The sequence below is a fragment of the Aethalodelphis obliquidens genome, unplaced genomic scaffold (genome assembly GCF_003676395.1).
Source record: "Aethalodelphis obliquidens isolate GAN/ISIS:26980383/991018 unplaced genomic scaffold, ASM367639v1 scaffold10, whole genome shotgun sequence".
Classification (NCBI taxonomy): Eukaryota; Metazoa; Chordata; class Mammalia; order Artiodactyla; family Delphinidae; genus Aethalodelphis; species Aethalodelphis obliquidens.
In genome coordinates, this window is record NW_020837954.1 from 43574411 (window position 1) to 43598582 (window position 24172).

General features: G+C 49.2%; 1 protein-coding gene and 1 long non-coding RNA gene across 3 annotated transcripts in view; both read right to left on the reverse strand.

The window, feature by feature from the left end:
• LOC113622930 (uncharacterized) overlaps positions 1–5733 on the reverse strand; it is a 17285-nt gene extending 11552 nt beyond the window's left edge. Inside the window, exon 1 of the long non-coding RNA XR_003433721.1 lies at positions 481–5733. This is a non-coding gene — a long non-coding RNA (uncharacterized LOC113622930). The remainder of the gene's footprint in view (positions 1–480) is intronic.
• Positions 5734–15261: 9528 nt separating this feature from the next.
• MAP3K9 (mitogen-activated protein kinase kinase kinase 9) overlaps positions 15262–24172 on the reverse strand; it is a 77831-nt gene continuing 68920 nt past the window's right edge. For both annotated transcript variants that reach the window (XM_027111642.1, XM_027111643.1), the window contains one exon: positions 15262–23434. In XM_027111642.1, the coding sequence (XP_026967443.1) occupies positions 22950–23434 (485 nt within the window). In that variant the 3' untranslated portion in view covers positions 15262–22949. The remainder of the gene's footprint in view (positions 23435–24172) is intronic.

A 24172-nucleotide genomic window follows, 5' to 3' on the forward strand; every position in this document is an offset into this window, starting at 1 on the left:
ACACACACACACACACACACACACACACACACACACACACACACACAGTCTTCCTTCTCTAAAGATCCTTATCTCAGTGAACTGTATCACCATCTCCCCAGGACTAAACTCTCCCTCAAGTTTTACCTTCTTAATACTCCTTTTCATTGCCTCTTTTACCAGTTGACTTTAGGCCACTGTCACCTCTCACTTAGATTACTGAATGCAGCCTTCTTTCCAATCTCCCTGCCTTTAATCCACTCTCTCCTCTTCAACCAAAGCAATTTTTCAGAAACATAAATACAATGATATCACTCCCCTGATTAAGACCTTTTAGGAACTTACCACTGGCCTTAGACAAAATTCCAAATTTGTTAGTCTGGCAAAAGAATTCTTCATGCTGTGAGCCCTTTTCAATTCAGCTTCATCTCTCACCCACCCCCCCGACACTATTATGTTACATTACTTTATCACATTACATTACCATATTACATTACTTACAATTTCTCAAAGAGAAATACTCTCCTTCAGCCTCCAGCCTTTATACACGTTTTTCACTCTGCCTGGACTCCTTTTCTTTTTTTTCTTCTCCTGGTCAATTCTTACTGATATTTCAGGTCTCAGTTCAAGATACTACTTCCTCCAAGAAGCCTGATCATCATTTGAGAAACAGTTTGTCTGCAAACCCCTTCCCGGGAACCAACCACCTCCCCCTACCTTCACACACATTAACACCCTCCCCCGCAGATTTCATTTCCTGACCCTGAGCTCCTCCTGTCCTTTGCTCATGTCTTTGTTAAAGCATTTATCACACTGTAATTTGCACTCCTGTCTCCCCTTCTGGTATGCAAGCTCCTTGAGGACGGAGGCTGTGCCTGATTTCTGAGCTAGAAATCTGTTTGTCCTTCCAGATCCCCACTCTGCTCTTCTCTGCCCTGCTGTGAACCCCAAGAGGCTGACTCATACCAACTATATCAACAGAGTTCGGCCAATGGAGGGAAGTGAAGGAGGTCAAGGTTTTCACCCCACCAGCAAGATAAGTCCTTCAACCTAAGGTCACACACAGCTCCTGCCAGGTGGCCCTCTCCACATGGCTCTTTCTTTTTGGATTCTGGGAATGTTCTCTCCTTTTACCCCTTCAGCCCAGGGTTGATAACATCATCCTTATATTACTAGCTCCAGGGTACTACGCTACGCCTTGTTTTTCTACACTCTATCCACCTTTGAAAAGTCTCTTTAGTAACTCTCCTCAAATGACTAATTACCGAATTTAAGTTTGCCAGGATTTGACTAGTTTCCTCTCTGAATCCCTTGCAAATAATCTAGGACATAAAAGTTTAATGAATGAATGATGAGTAAGTGAATGACTCAGTGAGAACAACCCAAGACCTCGGCTAGCGCGGCTTGATCAACCTCCATGTCACCTCCATTTCACAAGGAGGGGGAAGAAATCCCAGTTCAGAACTTGGAACTGAAGTGAGACAGTTCTAGGGTTGGCAAATAAGGGGATCCCGGGGGCTCTTTTGGCGGGACGTGTGGTGGGAAATCGGAAAGGGGCTGTTGGGCAGATGAGCTTTTACAAGCAGTGCCCAAGCCCTTCTGCAGAGCTTCCGGAGGGCTGGGCATATCTCCCCCGTGAGCCCACAAAGGAAGTCCATTTCCTGCAGTGATGCTGTCCCAGGCAGTGACTATGGGTGGGAAGGGCTCTCAAGCCTTTCTTTTATTTCTCTTGGTCTCACCCCTAGAGAAGTGCTTAGAGAATCACTAGATATGTTGCTTCCTCCATCCTCCCCCTCAAATCCAGCAGCCAGAAGTTCAAGCTCTAGAGGTGTGGGAGGGGAAAGGCCAGCAACTGTCAGAACAGGATAGACTGTATTATTGAGGAGAGTGGGGTTAAGGCCACAGCCTGGGGGCAGGATCTTCCGTCATGATTCATACACCACACAACCCGGTGGTGTCCTCTACGGTCCTGAGGGCTGTTTCGAGCTGGGAGAGACCTCAGTGCTCATCAGACCAGTAGAACCTGGGGCCCAGGGAGCGGACATGATTACCCAAGATCACACAGTAAGAACAAACCTACCATCTCTCTGCTACATTTACCACGATGCCTCCCGAGGACAGGGGACGCTTCCAAGATGTCAAGTTTCAGTGGGAAGGACAGGTTCACAACAGAAGAGGGGGCAGACGGGCCACAAGCTTCTTACGCTCTGTGACTTGGAGAAGGGAATTAGCCCTGGCCAAGCCACAGCTACACAGCAGGCCCTGTGCACGATGCTGTCAGGGTTAAGAGTGCTGGCTCTGGGCTCAAACAAATATGGACCTGCATTGTGTGTGACCCTGGATAGATGACTCAACTTCTCTAAGCCTCAGGTTCCTCTTGTGTAAAATGAAGATAAAACGAATACCTCATAGGATTTGGGGGAGGATGAAACCAAATAATCCCCATTAAGCATTTAGCGCATTTGAAAACTGGCACTGAATAAGCAAGTACGAAATATATGTTGGCTGTTATTTTTATCTCCAGCAGTTGTCTTACTTAATTCTCACACCATCCTTTAAGAGAGGGAGGACATAGGCTCAGAAAGGTAAGTGACTTTTGCTCAAATTGATGTATCCATTTGTATTTGTTAAGTTCCTACCAATAGTCAGGCACTGTTCCAGACACTGGGGTTGGAGCCCTGAACAAAGCCGACGAAAATCCCTGCCCTCGTGGAGCTTACACTGTAGCTGGGGGAGACGGACAATAAATAAGAAATATAGGTGAATTGTACAATATGCCAGAGGGTGATAAATGCTGTGGAGAAACAAAGCAAGGAAGAAGATGGAGTGAGGGCGTGGCGGACTGCAATTTTAGAGAGCGGTCGTGAAAGGCCTCCACCCAATCACATTGGGCAAAGGCTTGAAGGAGGCAGGGGTGTAGGCGTGTGGATCTCTGGGGGAAGAGCATTCCAGAGAAAGGAAAGCACACGTGCAAAGGCCCTGAGTCAGGCACCAAGGATTAGAGGGGTAACCTGGAGGCTAATGCTCTGAAACAGCCTTAGAAAAGGGTTGTCCATTATGATGCTGGAAGCTGGGGTTTGAACCCAGAACGGATTCCCAAACCCAGGCTCACAAACACACTCTGCCTTGCTGGGCCCCGTCACAGGCTCGCTAGATAATTAGCTGGTGTGATTGTGAGGGCGGGGTGTTGATTCTGTTCTTTGTGTGGTTCAAAGTCAGATACCAGGAAGGGGGTGAAGAATTCCACTTCCAAATAAGTGTAACGTCTCTATCTTTAGAACCAAAAACGGGAATGTAAATTTCGGTTAAGTACATGAACTTATAAAGACAGAATATTTGAAGTCAGGGCATCCAAGACATCTAGGACATGGTCACCGTAAACAAACAAACATGCTTTTCAATCCCAAAGATCCTCAGCTATTTCTCCTTTATCCACCCCTAATAAAGAGCATATGAGAAACTCCACCTTCACTGGCCCGGGAAGGGGAAACTGGGTCTCGTTCAAATCCTCTATCTGCTGCGGTAGCAACAAGGTCCAAATAGGCAGCATGAAGGAGGGGTGGCTGCGAGGCTCAGAGACCCCGTCCTGACCTCTGGTCACTCTCGGGACCTTCTGTGTGCCTTCCTTTTCGTCCTCTAGGAAGAGGCCCTCCACCTGCCCCCACCCACCCACCCACATTTCTGAGCGCATTGCTAGGAAGGATCGAAGAGAACCTCTTGAAAGGTTCCCACTCGAGATTATTGCCAGGTAAACACACAGTGTATTTATGATGTAATGGGCCTGTGCAGGCAGAGCTGAACAGAGGAAATTGCTCACTTTGGGGAGGGGCAGGAACTCTTCCAGGCCATTACGGTCCACTAAGTAAGTTGCCTTTGCCAAGGTGAAATGGTTCCCTCGTGACTTAAAAAGTGAACTATCGTCTACCATTTCATAAAGCATTTAAGTTACCTGGGCCGTGACCTTCCTCTTCTCTCTCCCTGAAACATCTGCAGCAGGGCTGCCATACTTCTGGTCAAAAGACTGGGAGAACAGCAGTATTTCAGGAGGGTGGGAGTTCATGTGGAAGGAGGTTGGGCAGGGAGCAGGATGGAGAAGAGACAGCCTAGAGCTATGGGAGGGGCCTCAGGGTTATACCAGAGAGGACCCTGGGCCCAGGTTCCGGTCCCGGGCATTTCCTGATACCACCCATCACCTGAGTCACCTTCAGGAAGTTCACAACTCTGGCCTCAGATTTCTCATATATAAAGTGAGAAGGTAATTGCCAAGTTCATATTCAGCTCTAAAATGCTGTGACGATAATCCAAAGAAGAAATTGCACGGGAGCATTTGTAATGACTGGGATGCCATGGTTGGGCTGAGATGATCCATCTTTGTTTCCGATCCACAAACCCCTTCAACTGAATGTTACTGACGCAGGACAGACTGAGACCTAGATGGGGCTTTCATCCGGGCGCCAAAACAAAACACATGAAGGGAGCTGGTCATTTTTACGTGGAGCTTGGAGGCCCAGAGAAAAATTGTACCAATAGGAGAGGGACACACACACACTCAGCCCCTGAAATTTTAATATCAGAAGATCATAAGCTGTATCAACAGCCTGGTATCCCAGTTGGTGCCAACTAAACCCGCTCGCTTAATTACATGCCGAGAGCGCTACAATTTAAAATTCTGGCAACCGTGTTCTATGCAATTAAAAACAAACCAACAGGCCTTCCTTGCGCCCCAGGATTTTGTTAGTTTGCTCCTGCTGTTCTCCCACATCCCTGGTAACACAATGCTTTTCACCAAACATCCTCACTCCCCTGTTCCCCTAATGCCTGCCCATCATTCTCTGACTTCACACAAGGGGCCCATGGTCAGCTATGATTTATTGCCGTAAACAATAGCTTTGCTTACTGCCAGCCCCAGCTGCCAGGTCACTGGGCTTCCATTCTTCCCCATTAAGGAACAAGATTCCTGGACTGAGTTGAGGATGCCGAGTGGATTTTGCATCATCACTGGCTTTGAAAGTGAGAATTGAGCATCCAGCCTCAGTTAGCCTCCATTCATTAATCAGCTCTGCTTTTTCTGCCTTTCCAGGATTTTGAACAGAAATCTTGAGTGCCCAAGAGATGCTCTCCATCGGCCAGAATCACAGGGGACAGAGAGCCCTGAGCCCAGCACGCACACTTCCAGGGATCATCCCAACCAAATGTTAATGCCACATACATATTCTCGCGAGAGCTAGGAGCCAGAAGCTATTGGGTCGGGCGTGAAGTTTAACATCTCCCCAACCTCCCACCCCTTCCTGCCCCAGCAAATACTGACACTTCACCAGGGAGCAAAGGAGGCCCCATGGGGTACGCTTAGGGATGGAATCTCCACATCAAATCCATCAGCAAGACCTGGGTGTTCTCCTTTTCTTCACCTCCGGTGCCACAGCCCCAGTCCAGGCCTTCCTGGGTGTTGGGCAGACAACTGTAACAGCCTCCGTTGACAGCTGTGACTTTCTGTTACTCTAGTTAATCCACCCTCCACTCCACAGCCTGGAGGAGCTTTTCAAAATTCAAAGTAGATGATGTCACCCATGACTAAAAACAATGATTTCTTTCTACTTAGAGTAAAATCCAAACTCTTTACTATGGCCTCAAAGACTCCCCAATGCAATCCTCTCTTGAGGGACTCCTTATCTTTCGGGTCTCAGCTTAAATCAGTGCTTCTCAAGCAGGAAAAATTTTGGTCCCAAGGGATGTTTGGCAATGTCTGGAGTCTTTTTTTTTTTTTTTTTTGGTTCTTACAAATGGGGGTGGAGGGTCCTCCTACTGGCATCTCGTGGGCAGAGGTCAGGGATGCTGCCAAACATTCTACAATGTGCAGGATAGTCACCAAAACAAAGAAATGTCTGGCCTGAAATGTCAATGGTGCTGAAGTTGAGAAATCTTGGCTTAAATTCATTTTCTCTGAGAGGCCTTCCCCGACCATCTTTATCTCAAGCTGGTTCCCACCCCGTTGTCCTTCACATCACTAACCACAATCTGTCAGTATGTTTTTGTTGTTGTTTACCTACTTGTATTGTTGTTTACATACTTGTATGCTCCACCAGGTTAGAGACCGAGTACATCTTGTTCAGCTCTTTTGCCTCAGCACCTATCACTTAGTAGATGCTCAATAAATATTTGTGGGAAGAAGAACAGGAAGGAAGGGAAGAAGGAAAAGAGAAAGGGCAGCCAAGATTGAACGGCATCCCTTCCTGTTATTTATGAGCCTCTTGCAGTGTCACGCCCACCTTCATCTTTATGTGGAAAATCTTCCGCTCAACTTGGCCAATTGCACTGATGGTTTTACTAGAGAATAAGCTTCCTGACCTTTGAAGTGTTTAAAAAAGTCTATGGTGGGTGGTGGCATGAAGATATCTAGATTTCTTCAGTATTGACCTGGTTTCCATAAGATGTTACGGAAAACCCGAATGAATATGAGTGGAAGGCACATGTAAACCCCCAGCCTAGAGGGGAGGGATGGATGATACCACACTGCATCCATTTCTCTAGCAGCTGGTAAACCCATTCAGAGGGCCAGCCCCCAGTTCAGGCTCTAGTTCCTTTTCTTTGTGACCCTTAAAAGAGCGTTGCCGATAAGCACTTCACCTTCGGAAGAGCATTCTGTCCTTTGTCAGCTATCTCAGACTGCCCTTGAAGGAAAAATAAATTGGCTTCAAGTTTTCCCAACGCCCATTTATAATTCCTCACACAAAGCCCAGCCATTTACACTATTTTGTCCTCCAGAGGCCAGCTAACTCTCTCAAAGATGACCTTCTCTCCACCTCCACCGCAACGACTCCCAACCCAGTCACCTCTCCGCCCACTCAGGGCCACCAAGGACCTGTGGGAAGGAGCTGCCAGCTCGGAGGTTACTACAATGTGCTCCTTACTGGAATGAATCTGCCTACATTTCCCTCTTAAACCCCAGAGATTAATGTTATCTTATTAACAACACAAAATGGAAAAGACGGAGCTCTTTCAGTTTAATCTGCTTAGTTTCCAAGGCTGCACAGAGCTTCTCCGGGGAATGCACTTGGCTTTTGTTAGAGGAAGTAAAAAAAAAAAAAAAAAGAAAGAAAAGAAAAGTCTAACATATTATTTGGCATAAATCTGCCTATTTAATTTATATTGTGAAAACCCACTGATTAAATCCTGGGCCTGTCACTTTCTTCCTACGGAGTCTACAAATATCATTGCTATTAGGACGTCTCACACCATAAAACTCCCTACTGCAAATCCCACGTTTATTCACACACACACACACACACACACACACACACACACACACACAAGATCTGCTCTTTATTTTCATCAGCGCCATCTGGTGGTCTCTCAAATCCTCTAGGACTTTTAAAAATTATTGAAGCCCCCAAAGAGTGCCAGTGTATATATGTGCTTTCTATCTATCGTATTTGAAAATGAAACCAAGAAATTTTTTTAAAATTATTGATTCATTTAAAAATAACAATAAGAAACTTGTTAAATTTTAAACATAAGGTATCTTAATGAAAAATAACTATATTTTTAAAAAATTCTATGAAAAGAGAGTCATTATTTTACATTTTTGCACATCCCTCTAATGTCTGGCTTAATAAAAGGCAGCCGAACTCTCCTATCTGCTTCAGCATTCAGTCTGTTTCAACATCTTGTTTTGGTTGAAACATATGAAGAAAACCTGGCCTCACACAGATATGTAGTTGGAAAAGAGAGGCATATTTTAATAGTCTTTTCAGATAATTGTGGGTATTCTTCTTTGATACTATACCAAAACTCAACAAGTTGTAGTTTCTTCAAGCTTAGTTGGAATGTAGTCTGAAACCGTATCCGTGATCTTTTTATACTATGCTGCATTAGCACCCATGGGTCTATCCTGGGCTTTGAGTGGATTTTTGTCTTGTTCGTTTGTTTTGCCTGCACCCTGCAGCACATGGGATCTTCCCTGACCGGGGAAAGAACCCACGCCCCCTGCAGTGAAAGCACAGAGTCTTAACCACTGGACCACCAGGGAAGTCCCTGAGTGGATTTTTTTTTTTTTTTTTTTTTTTTGCGGTACGCGGGCGTCTCACTGCTGTGGCCTCTCCTGTGCGGAGCACAGGCTCCGGACGCGCAGGCTCAGCGGCCATGGCTCACCGGCCCAGCCGCTCCGCGGCATGTGGGATCTTCCCGGACCGGGGCACGAACCCGTGTCCCCTGCCTCGGCAGGCGGACTCTCAACCACTGCGCCACCAGGGAAGCCCCTGAGTGGATGTTTGAATGCTTGATTTTGTAGCTCCATTCACTGTATTATGGAAAATATTGGTTCACTGAGTTATGCAGAACTTCTAGAAGTTGACACATTTCGTTATATGACATAAAAAAAATCACAGTCATTAATATTGCTACCAACCTCATCAGAAAAACCTTTTAAGTATCAGCAGGCTGTCAAAGCACATGACAGACTCAAGTTTTCCAAAATCCTAATTTTTACCTGAAAGCTCAAATTTTTTTTTTTTTTTTTTTAAATAAATTTATTTATTTATTTTTGGCTGTGTTGGGTCGTCGTTTCTGTGCGAGGGCTTTCTCTAGTTGCGGCGAGCGGGGGCCACTCTTCATCGCGGTGCGCGGGCCTTTCACTGTCTCGGCCTCTCTCGGCTCTGCGGAGCACAGGCTCCAGACGCGCAGGCTCAGTAGTTGTGGCTCACGGGCCCAGTTGCTCCGCAGCATGTGGGATCTTCCCAGACCAGGGCTCGAACCAGACCAGGGTTCCCTGCATTGGCAGGCAGGCTCTCAACCACTGCGCCACCAGGGAAGTCCTGAAAGCTCAAATTTTATCATTGGGTAACAAATACTGTCAGTTGTTTTCCTTGAAGTAACAGTCTCACTTCATTCATTTTCGAGAATATATCCGCCAAATTCTCAAGCCCGAATAACCATAGTTGGCTTGACAAACATTCTCTTGAGTAAAAATGGTGACCTATGACAAAACAAAGCAGCCAGTGCAGCCAGCAACTCAATCACACGTGCTTTCCCTCGAGACAACCTCTACAGGCAGCAGGTGTGCTTTATGGGAACTTCACATTTCATCACACAGAACCTTCAAAAGATGACCTCATGAGTCAAGATGTCATTAAATTGGTAATATTTACTGTTTTATCCAGGATGTTCTTAAGTGGAATTGGCACCTCCTCCGTTACTGTAAGCACGTGGTGGTGGAGAATACAGGGAGTTCTGTGCAGTTTGGTGTCACTGCCACGGCAGGTGCTAAGGTGCTGGGAGTTTTACCTATCATTGTTTTTGTACTCCCGGTGCAGATATCAACACAGCAAAAAGACAATTCTTTAATATTATTGGGAAAATGGTTTTGATCTCGCATACCCCGGGACGTCTGTGGGCCACACTTTGAAAACCATTGCTGTATGGGCTGTGGGACGAAGGAGGGAGGGGCCGTTATATTCTGTCATTAACATCGTTTGCTCAGAGATGGCGTCAGCAATAAGATCCCCATGCCCAGAACCCACCTCCTAAACCCCACATCCCATGTTATTCCCATTGTCCGCAGCCTTTTCAGATTCCCTATAGAAAGTCTCCTTAGAGATACATTTTTTCCTCACTCCTGGGCAGCCTAAATAGCACAGGTGGGAACACAGGTGGAAGCATCCCCCCCCATACCCCCACACCCCCGTTTATCACCTAACCTAACACAATGATAAAGAAAAGAGGACAAGAACAAAGTACCCTATGAGGTGAGGAATGCAAGATAAGCAGTCTGGCAGAGGCTAAAAATCCCCTTTACATGGGCTGCTCGCAATCTTGTAATCTCAGTTACCTTCACCACCCAGTGCCTATTTCAGCCTTACTCACCTTTCAGGTCTCAATTTAGACATTACTTCCCACCTCTCCTCTCTCCCTGTCTCCCTCTCCCTCCCCCCACCCCATTTCTCCCTCCCCCGTCCCTCTCCTTCTCTCTCTCTATGTATATATACATACATACTTAGAGAGAGAGAAGCAGTATATTCTCATAGCGCCTCATTTGTCCGTAGCTTACCCGATTTTCCCCACTAGATGGTAAACTCCCAAAAGGGAGAAGTCATTCACTCTTGGGGCTTAAAACACAGAGGGGACGCGTTTAACACGTTTTTTATTAGTGGATGCCTTTAGATGGGGCTTTGCCTCTCATGTGCCACAGTTCCCCCAGCCCCGCCCCCGACTGCATCTTTTTGTCATAAGAATGCATCATTCGTTGACCTGCCTGACCCCCCAGCCCCCCACCTCCTGCATCCCAGACCAGAGTAGGCCCTCCATAAGCATTTATCAGAGGGATGATTTTTTTCTCTTCAGGTTGGATAAAGCACAGAACAAGATGCGAGTCAGTATTTCTTTAACGACACCTGCCCCTCACTAGCCATGGCCCTCAAGACTGTCTTGACCTGCAGGAGTCCTGATACCAAAAGCTCAGCCTCTCTGTACACCTGTGCCAAACTGAATCTAAGAGACGGAGTTTTGGGCGAAGTAGAAAAGGATAGCTTTTCTGCTTTGCCAGGCAAAGGGGAACACAGCAGGATCCTGCCTCGAAAAACTGTGTCCCAGCCCAGGAGGATTTGATGAGAAGTTTTATAGCAACAGTTCAAGGGTGGGGTTGCTGACAAGATTAGGGTGTGTGCAGGGCCTCAGGTGGTCGTCCTAATCTTGATGAGCTTCTCTCTCCCAGTAATCTGGCCTCAGGTGGTTTCCTGATGCTCCTCCCTTGATTAGCAAATGTTCAAATGTGCTCTTTGGAACTCAGGAAAGATCATGGAGGCTGGAGTCTTGCCTACAAGAAACAGGGGACAAAAAGGCCTCCACGCCTGGGAGCCCCACAGGGCCCCACTCGGTTTCACTCCCATTGTAAACTTCTTCAGTGCATCCTGGCATATTTGGTCTCACGAGGGGGACTATGAACTTCGAGGGGCAGAATCCAGCCTCTCTTTCTCTGGCCCAATTCTCCATTGCCTCTCCCCTCCCCAACCCAAATGTGACCACTTAATTTGTCAACCACTTAAGGTACAGTCAGCTTCGACACCTGGGTAGATAGCAGAGCGTCTGCTTGAAACAGGAGGGAAGGGGGCAGGGTACAACTTTTAAAAGAATGACATAGACATAGGACATGACAAAAACTGGCTAGAACCAACTAAGTCCAAGATGGCGGAAGATTTGACTTCCAGTAGACCTTGAGCCCTCATTATACACTCATTGTAACACATCAGCGTATGCTAAATGACACCCCCACAGGCACCATGACAGCTCCGAGGCCAACCATAAAAGGCCAAAAAGTGGGCAGTGGCCCAATTCCTGGAAATCCCCACCCCTTCTCCAAAATAGTTGGAATAATCCTCCCACTCGTTAGTCTATGAAATTACCCAGCCCATAAAAACGAACCACCCCATATTTCAGGGCCACTCGCCTTCTGGGATGGCCCACTGTCTGTGGGATGTGTTTCTCCCTTGACTGCTCTCACTTTCCAAGATGACCCCAGCCCTTGAGGCTGCTCTTGCCTTTTGAGACAGACCGCATTCTGTCTATGGAATGTGTCTCTCTCTAAATAAATCCACTTCTTACCTATCACTTTTTATCTCACTGAATTCTTTCTGCGGTGAGACATAAAGAACCTGAGCTTCACTGAGTCCTGAGACCAGGTGTGTGATCTCAGATGACTACGGGTTCAAGTCCCAATCTGGGTTTCAGCTGGGTTCAAGTCCCGGCGCGTGGGGTCAAGTCCCATCTGAGTTGTGCAGTTTCCTGCTCATGAAGAAGAGAATTCCCTTCAAGCAGGAGGCCTCTGTTCCTGGAAGATCGAGTCTTACAGAAAACAGAAAGGGGTATGGTCTTATGTGTGGGGAAGGGCTGGGGGCAGGGAAAGTGTGGTAGGAGTTGGGGAAGGTAGGTTAGGAGCAGATCGTGAAGGCCGTGCTAAAGAATGTGGCTCTTCTACAGACGTTGGGGTGTAACATGATCAGACCTGTATTCCGTGAGCGAGCGTATTCGCTAGGGCTGATCTTCTGTCCCAACCCTCCCCCTTTTCCTCTTATCACAAGGAAGTCTCCAGCGCCTGCCATTGAGACTGCACAAGAGGCCCTCCTGATTGGGTGGTTGCTGTGTGACCAGCGTCTGAGAGGAGGGGCAGGGCAGACGCCCACCCTTCACCACCACCACCCAAAGCCCCTACGCCAAAACGTGTTCTCCAACTCAAGCTGGTTAGACTAGATCGGGTGGGGCCCGAGGGCTCAGAGGATTAGTGCGTCCCAGCCTTGAGTGAAGCACATTCCATAGTCAAGTAAACAGGGTGTGGTGTACCTCGGTCCAGCCCAGCTCCTTTCATGGAGGGGTGTGTCCATGTGTCACAAACCTCAGAGCGCACTGCAGGCCTTCCAGGACCTGGCATTCCTAACCAGCTCTGCCCTCCAGGAGGCCTGCATGCACCTTCTCTCTTAGCACTTTCTCTGTTCATGTATTCTCACCAGGTGCTGCTTGCATTGCTCAGGTGGCTCCGCTCTCTCAGTTGGGAGGAAGAGATGAGGAAGGGGGTGAGGAAGAGATTCCATTAGGACCAGGAAGCGGGTCCCGGCCCTGGCCCCAATTCTACTTTTCAAGAGCAGGGCTTCTGTAGTTACCTTGCTATATTACTTGGGGCAGGGGGGCAGCCTCGAAGCAAATGACCTCTGGAACATCTGCAGAGGAACCTGAGATCATGAAGAAGTGCCCTCAAACGACTGTATTCACCGTGGTTCTGCTGACTGTAAAAGTAACATATATTCATTGAAAAAAAAGTCTTCAAAGTGCTGAAAGTAAAGAACCTTTTTAGATTATCCATGATACCCTCCATAAAGACATCAGTAACTGACTGTTTCCATCTTTTTCTTATGCCGACCAAGTGGATATTTTTTTTAAAAGATAGAAAGGAAAGGAAATATATTTTCTGTATATAATTGGGATCAAGTTATTTTTGAAGTTTTTGGTATGCTGCCTTTTAACTTTTGAACACTTCCCTATTTCCTTAACTATTCTTGAACAATCTAATTTTAATGACTATATAACCTCACATACGGTTGAATAATAAAATCAGAGATAGGAATCGAGGGTGAGGTATCGCCTGGGGCCACTTTCACACAAAGAAGAGACAGGCGTGTGCTGCCTGCTCTGAGAGGAAGCCACCTCAAGCCTTTGTGCTCCCCCTTCCCTTAAGACTCAACTCAGGTGTCACCGCCTCCCTGAGGCCTGTGAAGCCCCAGCTCAGGCACTTCCCTGGTGGCGCAGTGGTTGAGAGTCCGCCTGCCGATGCAGGGGACACAGGTTCGTGCCCCGGTCCGGGAAGATCCCGCGTGCCGTGGAGCGGCTGGGCCCGTGAGCCATGGCCGCTGAGCCTGCGCGTCTGGAGCCTGTGCTCCGCAACAGGAGAGGCCACAACAGTGAGAGGCCCACGTACCACAAAAAAAAAAAAAAAAAAAAAAAAGGAATCAGCCTGCCAGTGCAGGGGACACGGGTTCGATCCCTAGTCCAGGAAGATCCCACATGCCATGGAGCAACTAAGCCCATGCACCTCAATTACTGAGCCTGCACTCTAGAGCCCGCGAGTCACAACTACTGAGCCCATGTGCCACAACTACTGAGGCCTGTGTGCCTAGATCCCACATGCCATGGGGCAACTAAGCCCATGCACCTCAACTACTGAGCCTGCGCTCTAGAGCCCGCGAGCCACAACTAGAGCCTGTGCTCCGCAACGAGAAGCCCCCACACTGCAACGAAGAGTAGCGCCCGCTCACCGTAACTAGAGAAAGCCCAGCAACGAAGACCCAATGCAGCCAAAAATAAATAAATAATTAAATAAAGTTACAAAAAAAAACCATGCTCTCATGTTCTCAGATCCCACGTTGACTGAGGAAGAGGGTAGAAGTAGACCCCCCAAATCTTGTTTGGGTCATTTGTAGTCACTAGAACCCTCCTGTAAATAAAGTTGAGACGACTTGTTAAACAAGTCTTTGCATCTGACTCATTCTTTGATATGAGTGCAGGGGCTAGAATCAGACAAATCTCAGCTTCACTGTTTGAGAGTTCTGTGGCCTGGGGCCTGTTACTTGACTCCAGTCTTCATTTTTCTCAGTATACAATGGAGAGAATAATGGGATCCGCTCTTAGGATGTTGAGATGTTGTAAATGAGATAATGCAGGTCAAGTCTTAGCACAAGGCGTGGCGCATTGTAGCTAGTTGTTATTACTAAATGAAATTTCTGGGTCCACGTTATAGAATTAATGCCACATGGTCAAACCGCTTTGCAGAAACATGGAGCCATTTATATACATACTCCTCTCACAGCATCTTCTCAAGCAAGGAGTTGGGTCAATTTTTCATCTTTGCCCAATCAGCCTGACAAAGGTTATGTGGCCCTGGTCACACCTACTTTGAAGTCCAGCACAAGGTCACCTTTCCCCCCACAGTCTTAGCGCCCAGCACCCACCACAGTCACCGTCCGTGGGTAGCAGAGGAAGGGGCTAAGAGGGATGCAGTGAGTGAAGGTCACAGTATTAAAGCACGAACGGGTCAATATAAAAATTCAGAAGCCACTTTTCCACATGCAGCTGAATAATGAAACAGTGGACTAAAGTGCCAAAGAATGCCCCCAAACAAGATTCTTCTGTCTGTTTTCACCCTCATCCCCACCCAAAGCACAATCACGGAAAGCGAGAGCACAAAGCCTGCTTTGTGATCAGCCTCTGCTCCAGAAGAGGCCCAGAGAGATTAAGTGGTTTGCCCAAGGTCACAGAGCTCGCAAGTGCTATTAAGAGTTATCAAGACCGCGAGGAAGCCGTGACTCACAGCTGGCAAACCTTGTCCACAAGTGTACAAGTCCATTGGTGTTTGTCGTCTTAGCCACATTTGCAGCTTCACCAGGAATGTCTGTGTGGACAGTGATAGGGGGTGAGAGACAGCACATACTTGCTAGGAGCTCTGAAAGCCAACATTCACGACCTGGGCGAAAGGACGTTATGTGAAGAAACTGAACTGCCCGGGCAGGCATTGGTCAGTGCTACGCTTCAGAAAGGCCCCTGGGGTCCAGCTGGGGGCTCTAGGACCTTCAGGGAGGTTCCTCAGCCACCTCCTCTTTCCTGCACCATATCTGCCCCTCTCTCTAGTTATTTTACCCCTACGTATGGAAATTCTCAAGAAACAGCCAGTTACTTGGACATCTTGTATAATCACCAAGAAAAGAGGGGAAAAGGACAAGTTTACAAAGCACCACAGCAAACCAGAAGTCATTATTGTAATCGTTTTATTCAAGTCTGTGTGTGCTCTGGTGGTGAGACCAGGCTGAGATCAGCATCACACTGTAATACGATAAGAGGTTTAGCCATTGATCCAAGCCTGCTTGGCATCCCTAGTTAACAATTTACAGTACCTTGAAAAAAAAAAAAAGCCGAAGAAAAGAACCTGATAAGTTTCCTTCAGGACTTTTCTATTTTTAAATATTGTTGACAAATTACAATAACTTAAATCCCAAAGCAAAATGGGAATTCAAGGACACGGGGTCATCACACATGGACAAGACACTGGAGCAGAGAGGGCTTAAGATGAAAACTAGGAGCTACATACTGAGGAACAAAACTAACGTGTATGTGGACTTCCACTTTACCTAGACTTGAAGGCTCTAAGGGGGAGGAAAATCCCAAAGAAAGGTTTTCTGTGAATTAAGTAAAACCCATCTCCAACTCCTTTCCTTAACCCTCTAGAAGATACAGATAGTCTCAGACTAAATCTCCGTGTGAGTGTGTGAACATGCGTGTGTGAGATTGAGTGTGTGAGCGTGAGTGTGTGTGTTTATCATGGGTAGTTAGAGGAGAAAGTCGACAGGTTCACCACCTCCCTTCTTTGCTACAACTAGGTATTAAGAGCTTGCGGCTCAATACAATACAAAGACAAAAGCCTGATTTCAAGTTCCCAAGAGGAGCTACAGTAAGGCTTCCAAACTCCAGAGGCCGGGAGGGATGTGGGTTGAAGCTGTGCTAAAGGGCGGTAATGGGGCAACTGTGGGCTGGAAACAGAGGCGAGAGGCCCATGGGCCTTCAGTGGTCCTGCGAGAAGAGCTACAGGATGGACACGCTCAACCCTCGCCCCCGTGGAACAGGTCCCTGAACAATCGTGGAGAGGAAATGATGGACGAGGAAGCAGCAGGAGCAGAGAGGAGGTCGGCTGAGAGATTGCACGTCCTGCTGGGTGTCTCCAGTCACAAAGGGAGGTGATGGCTTAGCCACAGGACAACTCCTCCCCGGACAACGAGCTACCTCAGAGCCTCAGTGGACCTAAGCTAGGCTGATTTTATCCCAGAACTTCTAAACAGTGCCCTAAAATGTGTTCGGAGGAAAATAAGACATGGCTTTGGAGCCAAACAGGTCAGCAACACTGCTTCCTAGCCATGTGACCTTGGGCATGTTTCACAACCATCTGAGCCTCAGTTTCCACGTCCTTAGATGGAGGTAATATCCCCCCCCCCACCCCCCCAGGATTATTTTGAGTCCAAAAAAAAAAAAAAGAAGAAAGAAAAGAATATAAACCTTTAGGACAGCACCTCTCACCTAGAAGAAATATAATGGTTTCATATAATTTATTGTTAGTCCCCATACCCGGGCCAGGATAAACCCATGCCTCATTCAGTGATGAAGAAAAGAGCCACAGCCAGCATGGCTTCTGGAACTGGAGGGAAAGATAAATGATGAGAGTAAAATAAAGATGACAGAGAATAATAATGGTAGCGAAAAAGATCCCAAGGGAGGTGATATGATGGCTGAAGGTCACGGTAGGCCAGGCACAGTGCTAGGCAGGCACGGGAGTAAAAACACCTCTAACTTCTGTCCTTTCTAGAACTGGGAGAGAGAATGATTTATTCACTTCTCTGCAAGTTCAAAGATGGCCCAAAGAGGTTTCAAATGTACTCTGAAGAATCCTCTCCACTGTAATCCCTTCCCTTTCCCTTAAAGCACATACACACCTCTAAGTGGCCTCAGGGTTTCAGAGAGGCTGAAAGGAAGCTGGGGGACATCCAGGAAGAGTCACCTCAGTCACAGGTCCAAGGCTGAAAACTGCCCTAGGTGTTTCACTGCTGTTAAGTCAACACATTCCTATTCAAACGCAAACACTTTCAGAGAGCTACCACCCGACTCAGGACTGAAGGGAAGGGCAACCAGGAAAGACCTAACCCTACCTCACAGCTCTGCCTGAGCTTGTTCAGGGGAGGAACAGGTAGGGCTGAGACTAGGATAAGGTGAGGCACTCGCCTTGTACACAGAATTTAAGGGGTCACCAAAAACAAAACAAAACAAAACTCAGTTATCCAGATGAATCATTATTTCAATGCAATACTTTTAAAAGTTAAAGTTAATGAAAAGTGCACGATGAACACAATATCAAAATTTTAAATAAAGTCGGGATCTGTCAAAGCAAGTACCTGGGTGTGAAGGATTTCAGGAACGTGGGCAACACGTCACGGTCTTGGACTACAGGGAGTGTAGAGCAAGACCACCACATCCACGGGGCCATCACTCACCAGGACCCCTCTTGATAAATCAATCTGACCTCTGGGTTCAGATTTCCTGAATGTCTAGCTCACACATCCCAATAGGAAAGGCCTATCTCTGAACCTCTGAAATTGTACTCTGGTGTCTGTCCTGAGATACCTATCTAGCTGCCAGGTTCACGCATGCCAATCAGGCTAGTAAAACTAGGTTGTGGGTGTTTGCAGGGAGGGGGGGTCAGACCAGTCAGGAAGGAGATTGGGTCAGGGAAAAGGCAAGTCTGTTTCCAAGAGAAACAAAGAGAGGAGTAGAAAAGCTCATGCCTCAGCTAACCAGCTGGGCCCCGAGGCTCTTTGCAACTAGCTGTGGTCATGAGTGAAAGACCCAAAGGAAGGCCATGGGCAGGGGATGCAGGGAACCACACAACCGGTAAGAATCAGGAAGAACCAGTCCTACTGGCTCCAGAGCAAGGAGCAGCCCAACCTCCGGCAGGACAAATCGGGGCTCCCTGAAGTGGACAAGGGACGGGGTGAGGCCTGTCAGTAGTGTAACAGGACAAATGGAAAATAATCTAAGTGAATGAGAGGCTCACCTGGCCCGTACAGCCAACCAGAAGCCCGGGCCGGGTCAGGCTAATTAGCCACCTAAGCCCCATTAATTAGCCTTAATCAGCTAGGACTCCAGTTTCTGCCTCCTGCCCTTCCAAAGCCAGTGCCTGGGGCGGCAGGCACCCAGGAGGCAAGGCCAGGGCAAAGCCAGGGACTGAGGGCTCCCTGGAAGTAGCACTGGGTTTCCCCTTCTGATGTGGACTTTTATTCATTTGAATTCCTGATCTAAGAAAACAATGATCTGTCTGAACAAAGAGAGACATTTGGGAATATGTTCCTCACAACAGCTGGAGCTTGAAAGGAAGTCATCTCAGGCCTGAAGCCAAGGAGAAGAGGCAGGTGGTCTAGTTGGTCAAACCACATGAAATGGCCAATATTTGACTGTTTTTGACTTCCAACCACACGCACACGCACACGCACGCACACGCACACACACTGTTCTCCACAAAAGGAAGCAACCCAGCAAGGGGAGGCTTACCAGTGCTAGACCAGGGGCCCCAGGACCACAGATTTTCAAGCTAGAAAGGCTTCGTGCTTCATCATCCTCAGTTCACAGCTGGGCTCAGAGGTCCAGAGAGGGGAGAGATGTTTGCGACATCACACAACATGCAGGCGGGTAGCTCCGATCACCAGATTCCTGCCGCTCGTGCCACCACGTTCACTTACAAGGCACTGTGAGCTGCTCTCCCCCCGACCCCGGTCTACAGTCTCTGGCAGAGTCCTCAGGAGAAGCCTGCCGCTACAGAAGCGGCAACACCTGCTCCTTCCCCGAAATTCTTCAGGAGACAATGGTGTTTCTGACCTGCCCGACGCACACCTGAGTCAAAGGCACAGGCTAAAAGAAACACACGCAGAAAAGGTCAAGGTCCTGCATTCACAGAGGGGCCTGCCGCACGGACATTTCAACCGTGCGGTGTACCACTCAGAGCACCCAGCCCTCGGCACCCGCTGCTCTGTGCCTTGTGAAAATCGAGCTGGAAGAATTAGGAATGCTCGGGAGGGCTCTTTCCCTGTGTGGGAGGGAGCAGGGAAGAAGCCTCCAACGGGGGGCTGTGAAGCAAGACTGTTGATACCACGTTAGGCCTAGATGCCCTTGGGGTGTCTTATGGCGTCCCTGAGCAACTGTGGTCTGAGGGGAAAGGGGCCTTGTGAGGAAGCCCACACCATGACCCATGTCCCCCTTTCCCAAGGATTCCTTCTGGAACCGGGCTGCTTCCAGCCTCTAAACACATCAGAACTTGGGAATGACTCCAAGAAACAAGAGACCCCGAATCATCACCGGGATGTTGCCTCCAGCTCCCCGTCTCCCATCGCCCCCTCTGTAAGACACTAATGGTAGGACCATCAGCCTGACAAATCAGGTGGGGGAATTAGGAGGGATGCTTGTGAACACCAGGGGCGACATAATGCAGTAGAAGAGCATGTGCCTGACCACCGTCCCCATCAGTCATGCTAAGCCAACTCCAAATCATTCCTCTTCCAGAAGCCAGAGGAAGCAGGCAAGTCCCCTAGAGGCAAAGGCGGTAAGAACTGCATCGTCAACTTCAGCGTTTGTCCTATTCGCCGGCAGGGAGCCACGGGCTTCACGGACCTGCTCTGATGCACACTCTCTTGCCCTTGTGAGGGAAGCAGGTGATGGTTGCTTTTACAGGAAGGAAATTTGAGAGGGACTAAGAGACAAGCCCAAGGTCAGACAGCAAAAGCAGAACGGAGAACAGAGCCAATCTGTTCAGGTCTCAGGAGTCTGCTGCCCGACTCAGCAATCAGTCCAAGCAGCTTTTTAACCTCTCTTCACTTGAATCTTCATCTTTAAGCACTTCCCCTTCTCTACCAGTAAGCATAACAAATGTAGAAGGCAAATAATGTAATTTTGTAAAGGTCAAGAGGAAAGGTTAGCACAATTCTGAGTCATCCAAATGCAAGGTACCACCACCATCATCTTCACTACCAGACCTCCGGATACTAAAAGATGTGAAGATAAGAGCATCTGTCAAAGCATCTTAGACATAACATATGAAAATAACTGGGACATCTACTCAGCCCCTGGCAGTGGCCTGGATCCCCAAGGACAGAGGACAGTCCTGTGCAAAATCAGTGGAAGGAACTGAAGGAGTCAAGGAGAAGGGGCAGAGAGCAGTATCTGTTTCCCATCACCATCTTCCACGTGGCAGCACCTGCCAAGAGGGGTGGGAAAGTGTCTGAGGAAAGGGAAAGGGGGTCAGCTACTGCTGCTGCAGGGGTTTGATCCCCCGCTCCCAGGCCTGCCCCTGCCCATGACCATGGAGACAAGGGAAGCTGAGTGGACAGAAAGCAACCCAAACCTGTTACTATTACAGGATCCTTATCCCACCTGAGCCTTGCCCCACAGAGAGAGTGTGGCAGGCAGGGGCCCTTCGGAGACCCGGTTTGGAGGAGCTGCGAGATGGTAAGTCCTCCATCTTCGTGGAAGTCCACAGAAGCACCTTCAGAATAACCTCGCTTCCGCTTTTTGCGGGTATAATCGCTCCCTTAGCAGACACCCAGCCTTCCCTTGTCTTGCCGTGGATGGATGAGGAAGAACCGGGTTCAACCTCTTACTCGGCGGCAGCGAGCCATCAGTCTACTCCTCACCAGTTACACTACACTTCCAAGACAGACAGCTGCAATCCAACAAAATGACAGAAAGCAGAAAATGAGCAAAGGAAGGCTTCCTGCCTCCTTCCACAGAGCACTGTCCAGAGCCAGCATGGTCTGGACGACACTGTATGCTGCACCCACCGGGGGGCCATTTAGTGGGGCTAAGGGTTTAGAGATGTGTTAGTGGCTTAGGGCCTGGGGCCCTGGAGAGTCCTGGGAAAGGGCACAGAACAGGCCATCTGTGTCCCTCTCCCCATCGGGAATGAAGGGGAGTCACGTGGTTGGCTGGAACTGCTGACGGGATTCACACTTCCCCCCTCCTAGCCGAGGAGTGGGGCATGGGGGCAAAAATAATCTCTTACGTACTGTCTTCGCTGAACAAAGAGACGGAGAGAGATGAGACGCAATAACAGAACCCTGGACAACAAAACCAACAGTGCCTCCCCGCCCAAGACTACACGGGGCCCTTGAACCAGAGTGTCTGCCAGTGGGCTCGTAAAACAACCAACAACTTGAAAGCCAAGGTCTTCCCCTTTTGTCCTCCCCAGGGCAGGACTTCTATTGTAGTTACAGAGCAAGCAATGACCAAATCCATCCCTCGTGCCCGGATGGCTGCTCTCCTGTCCTGGCATCCAGGCAGCAAACGCAAGGAACCTGCAGGTGGCCCTCCAACACCTGCAGAGAAATAGTCCAGGACAGAAGACAGTGATGTGTAGAGTCTTGAGGGGGGAGGAGCGTGACCTAAGGACTCTACTCCTGTCAAGCTGTTATTCCCATGCAAAGACAACTGTTCACACTTGCTGCAGGTGCCTGAGGGTAAGAGGAAATGTGGAGATACACGTCAGAAAGCTCCAGAAGAAGCTCAACATTCAAGTTAAGGAAACAAATTCCAGAAAAGCCGGGGTTGGCCTCTGTTGTCCTTCCTACCCAGCTCATGGTCCAGAGCCCAGCAGGAGGGCTATCTGTGCACAGAGACAAGAGGCCTTGGTTGGCCTCCAGTACTCGGAATTTGAAGGTTACTGTACATCAGGGGCTCACTGAGCACCCTACAGACATCATCACTCACCACATCCATTCACACAAGGAACTAAAAAGCGCTCCGTTTTACTTCAAGGGCATCACAGAGTAATGATGGATGAGAAGGAATCCCCACAGTTCCAACTCCCAGGGTCCAGGACCCACCCCCATATGCTATTCTGGTGCAGTGCAGAGACATCTCCCCACCAAACACATAACCTGAAGTCCACTAATTCCAGGGGCTGCAACAAAGATCAAGGGAAGGGAAGAACCCATACAGATCAGATGACCAAACGGACAAACACAAGAACTTTGTCTCTGGTTTCAGAACTGTCACCAGTGAGTCTCCCTGGAAACTATTCCTGGGATGAGAGTGTGTTTGTATCAGAACCTGGTCTGACCACATCTGGAGCCCAGGTAGGAGATGGGTGCCGTCAACAGGTGCTGGTTTCTGCCCTTCTTTGAGTTTACAAAAGGAGTGAGGACAGACAGACTCCGTTACCCTCTTTGCTGCAACTCAACTGTATTTCCTAACTCCCTCCCCACCCCTGTCTCACAGAGGCAGGTCCCTACCACTGGGAAGCTCAGATGAATAAGTGGGGCGCCTGGAAGTGCAGTAGGCGGTACTAGCTGCATCGACTCCTGTGCCCGACACTGGGGCACTTTGCCTTTAGTCCTCTGGCCGGCACCGAAGGGCTCAGGACACAGAGAAGCTCACAGCTCACACCAAACGAGATTCTGATTCATGAGTATCAGGGAAGAATGTGGAAGAGGTGCAAAATCAATCACAGAACATCCAATACTGGTGTTTGGAAAGGCTGAACTCAGGGCTAACAGAGGGAGCCCAGGAGGGCACATCCAGGGGGCTGAGGAGAGGGGGCAGCAGACAGATTCGGCTGAGGGACTCTGCAGGGTCACCTCGAAGGCAAGGAAGACTGTGGAGGGTGGAGGACATGCACGCACCCCTCCCTGCCCTACACAGCCACGGCCCTTCCAGTGGACCTGGGGAGAAGGGCCCTGCAGGGCACGAAGCCCTCTCAAGGGGCCCTGCTTCCATCCCTTCCATCTTCAAAGTGCATTATCAGTGCAAGAAGGAGGGCGGGAGCTCAGGGGGTCCAATTCTGAGACAGGGCTGCGCCAGCCGGCTCCCCCCATCTCCTGCTTCCCCCTTGCCCGCCCCCAACCCTTTTCGCGCTAAGACCAGAACTCTTGCTGGATCTCGTAAGGAGCAGGCCTGTGTGTGTTCAGTGCGGCTCTGCACAGCGGCACGGTGCCGTCCTGACTCTGGCCCTCCGCGTCCAGGTCCAGAAGCGTCCGCTCGGCGGGCGGCAGCGGCCCCGCCTGGAAGGGGGGCAGGGCTGGCAGCCCAGGCCGCTCCTCCACGGTGCTGCTGCTGCTTGCCAAGCAGGAGTCCAGGTTGCTGGGCGTCTCCGTGCTGGAACTGTTGGCTGGGGAGGCGCTGCGGGCGTGGCTGGGAGACACGAACCACCAAGGGTCCAGTCGCTGCCGGTTGGCAGAAGGACGCGGCCGAGGCAGAAACTCCAGGGTCTTGGGTCTCTCCAAGGCAGAGTCCTGCTGTGTGTTCCAGCGCCTTGGGGTCGGGGGAAAGACCACATTGGGGTCAGGGAGACGGGGGAATTCCCCTGGGTCTCGGCTGGGGCTGGGGGTTTTCAACATTCCTGGTCAAAGAGACAAAGGGAGAGGCGTTCGATCACGGCGCCACACACGCTGCTTCCTCCCCACCTCGCCGCGTCCCTGTCCGCTTGGGGGTAACGTGAATTGCGAGCGCCTACTATTTTTCATGCAGTGTGCTGGCAGGCACCGGGGATGTAATAGTGAACTACAAGGCCACGGTCCCTGTGATCTGATAATAATGGGACACACGGGGCTCGTATCTGTCGTGAAACTTGAGGAAATGTCTGTTCCTTCACAGTTCATCCATTTAATAAACGTGTGACAAGAACAAAGCTAGGTGTCAGAAACCTAAAGACGAGTAACCTAGGGGTCTCTTTTCCCAAAGAGGCCACCTATCTGATTGTAACCAAAAAATCTTAGCAGGGGAAGGGCAAGCTGAATGGTCCAGTACTATTGTCGTTCACACTCAAATCTCACTGAGAGGGTATTGCCATGTTCTCTTCTCCTACGGGATCCGAGGTGGTTTCTAGGTCAGACTGCGGTCTTCTAGGGCGCAAGGGACAGGGTGGGGAAGGCCCAGAGTGACAGTGCACGTCAGGGTGTGCTGGACGTCAGACGGAGAAGGCGAGCGCGTGCTCCGGCACAGCGGTTCACCTGGACACATCTCCGCGTCTGAGCGATGGGATGAGTGACTAAGGGATGAGTGATGGAGGGCGTGATGCCCGGGCGGAAGCTCGCCTTCTGAGAGTGTCTGGACTCACACTGTAACGAGAGACGAGAGC